Genomic DNA, 8181 nt, shown 5'->3' on the forward strand with positions numbered 1-8181 from the left:
TAAATGGATATATTATTCACACTGTCCATCCTACATAGATATATTATTCACACTGTCCATCATTACATCATTAGTGTGGATTAAACATTCATACACTGCCCATCCTACATGGATATAATATTTACTCATTGTCCATCCTGTAAGGATGTAATCGATCCACTGCTCACCCTGCTGTGTGGCTATAATACTCGCACGCTGTTTTATGAGGAAATAGCATTGTCACACTCTTCATCCTATGAGGGTATAATAGTCACATATTGGTCATAACATGAAGATATCACATTCACACACTGTCCCTCCTGCAAGGGTATAATATACAGACTGTCTATCCTATGAGGATGTAATATTCACACTGTCCCTTCTATGGGGATGAATGTTCACTCATTGTCGATCCTGTGAGCATATAATATTCGCTTTGCCCATCCTGTGAGGATATGCAGTCACATACTGTCCTCCTCAGCAGGATATAATATTCACATACTGTCCATCCTATGAGGATATACACTCGCTCGTCACTCCGCTCCTTGAAGTGCAGTAAACTCCCCCCTGCACAGCAGGGCGCGCTCCAGACACGAGAATGAATATTCTCCCTCAGAGGGGACCGAGGCCTCTAAAGAAGTCCGAAGAAGAGTCCAGGCCGCGCCCCCCGCATTACCAGGGTCTCCACGGGGCTCTGGGGCCGTCCTGGGTGGGCTCTTTAGTGCTGCTGGGACAGGACGGAGGCCGAGAAGGACACACCTCCTCTGCTGGAGGTCTATGGAGGGCCCGCAGCAGCTTCATCCGGGTTTCTGTGGGGGCTCCGTGGAGGGAGAGGAAGTGCAGAGAGTCCTGGAGGCACCTGGAGTAACCTTCACTGGAGGCCGCGGCTGCAGAGAGAGAGAGAGGAGGGATTAATATTTGGACAGATTCACGCCAGGAAGTAAACACACATAAAAAAAATCAATTCAAGCTCTCTAGATTGCTTTCCTCTGGTTGATGCAATTGGTTTATAGGTAGTTCTGATACTCTTAAAACACGAGTTTAAGTTAAATGGCGCTGGAAATTGACATATTTAAGTCATAATAAACTTGCCCCGAGTACGATCTCGATGCGACTATTACCAGTTCCGCTCTGCACAATCTAACCCCAGCCACCCCCACACTCAGACAAACACACACTGCAGTTTTAACCCATCAATGTACTGCCTCTCACCTGGTGCCGGTGTCTGCACGCGCTGGGCCAGGTACGTCACGGCCATTTCCAGGATATCCGCTTTCTCTGCTTTGGGCGGAAGTTCATGTTCCTCAAACTCTCTCTGCAGTAACATCCTCAGCTGCTCGATGCTGCTGTTGATGCGATCTCTCCTCAGCTTCTCCACCGCTGGCTTCCTCAGCTGCAGAAATAACATGTGATTTGTTATTGTATTGAAACAAACGTATAAAGGTGTCTAAAGTCGATAAAAGGTAATAGCAAAACTTATAGTTACTTCAGTGTGATAAACAGCTCAATTAAATAATGTTAATTTAGAACTAGGGTGATATTAAAAGATAAATAAATACTGCCACTGTTGATAAAATATATTGGAAGCTCATTTTAAACGTGTACTTTTTCTATATACGAAAAACCTAAATATGCTTTTTAAATATTAATTTCCAGAATCTTACCTTTCTAATGTCTCTCTCCTCGCGCTCCTCTTCATATTTCCTCTCGGTGCTGAAAGGCGCCATCTTGCCCGGTGTGGGGTGAAGAGCGGGGTCTCTGCAGTGAACCCACAGTGATCGGTATCTGAAGAGCTCGCTCCCTCCTGCCCTATTTATCGCCCTCCACCTGCAGGGAAATGAGTGGGTCTGGGGCTGGAGAGAGGTTCCCACACTCAGCAGCCAATCAGAGAGCAGCAAGGAGTATGTACATTAGAAGTGTGGCACATTACAAGATGGAAGGGGGGGGGGGGGCATCTGGGACCCGGATACAAAGGATCAGAGTGTGGGAAAGAGCTGCCCACTAAAGTGATATGAGCCCCGACATCTGCCAGGAGCTAAACAGTGTCAATAGCATTAAGTACGGGCGGGTGTGTTGAAAAAGCATGAACTCATTAATGCCCATCATTTTTTTTTGTTTGGTGAAAGTTTATTTCTATTCAATTTTGTCAATGTGCGCTATAGCAAGCAGAGGGAATGCTTTTCTGTTTTGTAAAATACTTACCAACTATCATTCAGGTTTAGTCAAAGGAAACGAAACTCCGCTTTCAAAACTTGAATTTGACTCACCCCGTGGCTGGAAAGGAAAGTTCAATGTGCAGCGTATTCTGAGCGTGAGGTAAAATAAACCATGCGTCAGCCAATGACGTGGGTAACACCCGCATTGCACCGGCACCTGCTTGGAGCTGTCCAGTGCTGAAAGCGCCCGCACTTGCCGCAGCACTAGATTCAGGCAGGTAGGTAAATCACTGCATTGATGTGGTGTATTCCTCGGGGATGTAGTGAAGCCGCTCCTTGTCCAGTCCATGGCAGTCACCTCTTACATTGTTTGTGAAATAATGTGATTAATATTGTGTTGCTCTGTAGACTGGCTTCCTCTTCTCACGTGCCTTGGTTATTTTGCTACAAAGCCTCACGGACACCCCCCGGTGTGATTCGAACGTGTAAACACCTTTTTTATGTGAAGTCTCCATTTCTAATTTGGGATTGAGAGATGTTCCGCACCAGGCGTCACTTTGCTAAAGTATCTGAAGACTTGACCATGGAACTGTGTTTTTTAAATTCCCGTTTTTAATATTTTGGAGCCCTGGGGTTTTTTGTGGTTGTTTATACCCCAGTGTGACATTAAATAGCCCCAGTGCCAGCCCCTCAGTAGAAACAACCAGGCCCAGTTCTCGGGTCCTGACAGGTCCGGCGTTTGAGGCCTCACCGCTGCCCCAGGCCGCTACCCAGATGGCGGCTGCAGATTAACCCAGGGGAGGGTCGGATTCCCTGGAGCCGGAGGCCTCTGCTGTGACACGCTTCTATTGTACCCTCTGAAAGGGATGAATGGACGACAGTGTGGGAACCTCCGAGAATCTTCAGGCCCCGCCTCAGAATCACATTCTTCTAGCAGTCCAAGGGTCTAGGACACATATGAGGGGCGGGTTGTGGGGGCGCGGGGGCTTTGAGTCGAGAGAGGATCAACCTCTGTCCCGCACCTCACCTGCCTCTTGCTGCAGGTGACTGCTGAGGGACCTCGAGAGAATGGGGGGATATAGAGGTGGTTACCTGCAACACACACGAGGGTGGGTGGGAGTAGCGCCAAGACCCCCCTCAGGATAGTGGGCGCTATATAAATGTTGTTAACCCCTTAGCTGCTGGACCTTCCCCGAAGGTGCTGAGTCTTTTTTTGGCTATTTGGGCTACTTCACTCTTAGGGCTCAATAACATTTTTTTTCTCATAAGGCATGCACACCAAATTTGCGCAATTTTTTCCAACATCCTGGGGATTTTAAAGGTTCTCAGGTTTTGTGGATTTCCCTGGAGGGGATTGAGAAATTTGTCAAAATATGGCTAAATGTTGTTTTTTGGGGCGGAGGAAGTGCTGCAGAAGAAAGAGTTTGTTTATTTTCCTGCAAATGGCATCAGCGAAAGGTTTATGGTGCAAAAATCACCATCTTCCCAGCTTTCAGGAACAGACAGACTTGCTTTAGAAAATCACATTTTTAACACAGTTTCAGCATTTTACTGGGCCCATTTTGCCTATTTTTGTGCTTTCCACCTCCTTCCAGTTTGTGGTGAAAATGGGCGTGAAACCCATGGTGGATCCGAGAAAGCCATATATCTCTGAAAACTAATCAAAATTGTTAATTCAACTAGCGGTAACTTGTGTGGATCCTACAAGGTTTTCCTATACAAATTAACTGTTAAAATAATAAAAAAGTTGAAATTGAGTTAAAAAAAAACAGCAAATTGTGTCTATGTTTTCATTTGTAACTTCTTCCTACTATGGCATATTTTCTAGAGCAATATACCATCATGACCGCTACACCCTTCTAGTCTTGGGGACATATAGAACTTGCAGGTTCTCCAAGAACCTGAGGTACTCATAGGCAACAGCCGAGCTGCACCGTACAATGGTTTTTCATTGTGGATCGACTATACAGCAATTCATATGGCAATTGTAACACATAGAAAAAGGGTCAGAAGGAAAACTCAATATTTCTCAAATGTACACCAGATGCTGAGTTTAGGAGGAGTGGTTGTTTGCACATCTCTGAGTTTATCGATACCCATACTGACATGTGTTTTAGAGGGCATTCGTGAAATGTCTTCTGTGATACACACTTGTCTACTTTTGAAAGGCACAAACATAGAGATATTCAATTGGTAATAAAAATTGTTCTGCTATGCAGTATTCCCATGTCTCCTCATAAAAATGGTAGCACACTTGTGTGACTGGGCCTTGTGCCTGCAACACTAAACACCCCGAAATGTGATATAGGAGACGTCCTGTTTCATCCAGCAGAATGCATGTTTTTTTATAAGGTGGCAAGCTGTGGCTTTTCGTCCCCATCTCAGCAGGCACCTAAGAAAATGTGAGAAAGTCACCCTTTTTGCCATGATTACCCCCATTTTTGACTGCTACTGGTGGTAACTGACTCTGACTGCGCCTTAGGCTCTGCTAACCAGGCCCAGTGCTCGGATTAAAAATGTATATGGTAATTAGGTGTCATTACAATTGGCACTTACTACCTACCTGTGAGTCTCTAGTCTATGATAAGGCATGTATATTTAGAGGTCCAGCAGATCTCCTGCACTCAAGTGTGCACTGCTGTGTAGCCTGCTTTCATTTTTAAAAGTCACGCTGGATTAAACCCAGACCATTTGAATGGGGGTGAATGTTTGCATTGTTCAGCATTCCGTCCATTATCTGTTCTTTTTGCTTTTGTCGACCTAAGTGGTAAGGGTATGCCCAGACATGGGTCCAGTGCTAACTTCTCCACTTGATTCAAGCTAGCCTGGCTGATGATTGGTGATACCCTGAGACCGGTCTCAGGATGCTTGTTTCCTCTCCAGAGAGGACCTGGCTTGGCAGTTCGGGCTGGACTGTTCCCATGAGGAGCAGGTTCAAGACTGATTTGCATACAGCCAGGTCCAAACTGTGGCAAAACAATGATGGATTAAGCCCAGATCTGTTGACTGAGGGTGAATGTTTGCATGGTTCAGCATTCTGTCCATCATCTGTTCTTTTTGCTTTTTATTTTTAAAAGTCAGACCTGCTATGCAAGCTGCTTTAAGCTGAAATTATATGAAATTCAACTTTGAATTCAAAGGTACTGCCAAAGTATAAAACAACATTATTTTGACATGTAAGACACCCCTGAGGTCTACCCTAGGTGTCCCCAGGGTATCGTGCCTTGTAAAAACAATCAGGGACATTCTAAAAGATGTTTTATATGTCCTGGTGAAGAAAAAAACAACCAATTTCATTTTCCCAATGTAGCCTTTTAGTTCCATAGGCTAACATGGGAATACTTTAATAAAGTGTAACTGATAGGAGAGAGGTAAAGCCATATTTCAAGGACATAAAATATTGGTAATGATAAATCCAACAACTTACCATGGATAAATTTATCATAACTAGTACAGAAAAGAGGTTATGAAACTTTCTTTCCTGTGAGCCAAAATCCAGCCTTCTTAGTAGCCTCTCCTGATTGGCCAACCCATAACAGGCTTAGCCAAACTGCTTTGATGAGGTCATAAGTGACCTGCATAGAGACAGAGGTTATCTGGTGGGGGAGATCTGCAGGTGCAGAGAACATGCCGGGAAGTGGCCTAGAGAGGCCCGATCAACATCGACAGAAATTCCTCCAGGAAAGTTTCCAAGTGCGAAAGTAAATTTAGTTTATCCAGCTAATGCTCCATCACAGTCAGCCTCAAACTTGGGCTTTGTCCCGGTCAAGCGCGACCAGATGTTCCAATTTGGGGATATTGGTTCTTAAGTACTGTAAAGTGTTTATTCTTTAAAAATTCATATCTCTGGTTCCCTGCATTGGCTTTTTGTCGGTTTGGTGTCATTTTAAATATACAAATATTTCCTATGTTTATAAATTAGTGTTGGATTTTTATTGTGTGTCGTGCCATACTTACTAATGTATTGAAGTTTTTAAATGCTTTACACAACTGCCTCCTAAGTTAAGCCTGCCTGCTTGTTGCCAGCTACCAGGGTTTTAGCAAGGGCCAGACTGGTGATACCGAGTGATTCCGCAGGAAGCTGGAAGGGTGGGTACCTTTTTTTTCCACAGGGGGATGGTGTTGTTGCTTGGGTGCAATTTTTTGGAGCAAAACCAGCCCTAAGTATCAAAATCAGAAGCCCACGGTGACACTCTGCAGCAAGCCAATGGTGCCAGCCTCTCCCTACCCGGCCACGCCACCACATTGTTGAGCCTTCACGCTTTACATGTGACAGAAGCAGTAGTGCAAGGCTGGTTGCACTCGGCCCTTCAGCGCACCTCCAGGAATGATCTGATTGGCTATCTAAGCAGGAAAAACACTCTGAAAGCCTACCCCGGTCCATAGTCTCCGGGAGCCATGGAGCAGGATTTCAAAAAGACAATGGCCCGACAACTGCTTGAACTGGTTTATGAGGTGTGTGAAATGGACTTGATAAACCCCATCTTATTCTCCCTGTGTCTTACTTAATAACAACTTAGTTTGGGAATCTCCTTGCACGTTCAGAATGGGAGCTGTCGTGCTGGTGCTGCGTGAACTTGCGGGTTTAGGTTCTCGGAGCCATAGCATCCCAACTCCTTCTCAGCTGTAGCCTACATTTTAGTTTGTGCATGGCGGGCCCTGAGTAGTGAGATGCTTGTAAAAAATAAGTAAAGGGCTTGTGATGCTCGTGCATCGACAACTGGGGACGTAACTGAAGCCATCGTCAAGCCAGTAGAGTCCACAGGTGGCATAGAGAGCAGCTCTACCACAGTCATCCCATTGGCAGCTCCCAAAAGAGCTAAAACTTAAATATTAGGCGCTCAACCTTCAGTTTGGTCTTGTGTTCCTATTTATTTTCATGAAATGTTAACCTTTTCCTTGTGACCCTATAAAATGGCAATTATGTATAATGTTGCAAAGAAAAAAACAATACTGCTGTATTTTAAATAGAACATTAAAGCTTTAAAAAGTTGGCATCTTGTCACAGCCACCAAAAGTAGTACCAGGTATGGGACGGGGCAGCGGGTGAGTACAAAAAGGTGTTATCTCTGGGGCATTGTAGCATTTTGCCTAATATGTTTGTTACGCCTGTATTTATGTGTGTGCATAGGTAGGCGAGGGGAAGCAGAGAAAATCCCAGTGCATTCAATTCACCACATACCCGGGACTTGGTGTGTATATGAGCTGGTGCAGACCCCGGCTGCACGTCAAAATGAATACTTCTCTTGTGCCATCTTGGTAACAGAAAGTATCCTCCTACAAGTGAGCCCTCCACTTCAGTTATTCACACTAGCCTGTGCCTTTTGTTTCCTGTTGTGCATGTGTTGGTCTGCTCTTATTCACACTCAGCTGTGACCCCTTCCATCATTGATCATAGCTGCCAGGGGCCAAGACAATTTGTGACGTTATAACTTCATAAGCTGATTTGGACTGGACATTCTATATTTAGGCAATGTAAGTAGGAGATTAAAAGTCCTTGCCTGTAAAATGTTGTTTTCTGAAAAAACAGGTTTGACTACAGTGTCTTCGTTGAACTGCATAAAACATAACTCCCTCTGCGTTCCATCAAACCTCTGATGTCTAGGAAGTACTACTTTATTCATAATTCTGCAGGCAGGAAAATTGGTTTGGTGTGACTTCCTTTTCAAGTACCTCTCTACACCTGAGAAAGCCTCTTTCCACTATACTCCTAAAACCCTGCATGGGAAATTGACCTTGACATACATTCTTTTTTCCGAGTGACCCTCTTCTTACCTTCCATCCTCAGCATACCATCTATTTCTGAGTATAGCCTCCTCTCACTCTCATGCGTGCCTGCCTGAATCCTTATTATTGTAATTCTGCAATTGGCTGATACCTCTATTCAAATATCATAAAGTCTCCTCTTTAAAACCCTATCCCTGTAATCTAACATTAGCTAATCTCCTCCAACCTATCTCACCAACTATTCACCTGAAACCACATAGGCCCCACTAATGATCACACCTGCCACATATATATATATCACAAACTACCTGGAATAAAT

General features: G+C 44.6%; 1 protein-coding gene across 1 annotated transcript; it reads right to left on the reverse strand.

Annotated features, from left to right (window-relative positions):
* Positions 1–219: 219 nt before the first annotated feature.
* On the reverse strand, positions 220–1747 carry LOC146867318 (transcription factor HES-5-like). Its single transcript, XM_085614918.1, has 3 exons — positions 1644–1747; positions 1192–1372; positions 220–866 (listed from the first exon to the last, which is right to left on the reverse strand). Exons 1-3 carry the CDS (start codon positions 1704–1706, stop codon positions 652–654), a joined length of 459 nt encoding a protein of 152 aa, XP_085471044.1. The 5' UTR covers positions 1707–1747; the 3' UTR covers positions 220–651.
* Between the last annotated feature and the right edge of the window lie 6434 nt (positions 1748–8181).

The sequence above is a fragment of the Triturus cristatus genome, chromosome 1_2 (assembly GCF_964204655.1).
Source record: "Triturus cristatus chromosome 1_2, aTriCri1.1, whole genome shotgun sequence".
NCBI lineage: Eukaryota > Metazoa > Chordata > Amphibia > Caudata > Salamandridae > Triturus > Triturus cristatus.

Excerpts from the sequence above, each read along its gene's own strand:
- LOC146867318 (XM_085614918.1), bottom strand. The coding sequence starts at position 1,706 with ATGGCGCCTTTCAGCACCGAGAGGAAATATGAAGAGGAGCGCGAGGAG. Across the intron at positions 1,373-1,643 it reads AGGAGAGAGACATTAGAAAG|CTGAGGAAGCCAGCGGTGGA; the intron begins GTAAGATTCTGG and ends TTATTTCTGCAG. Across the intron at positions 867-1,191 it reads CGTGCAGACACCGGCACCAG|CCGCGGCCTCCAGTGAAGGT; the intron begins GTGAGAGGCAGT and ends CTCTCTCTGCAG.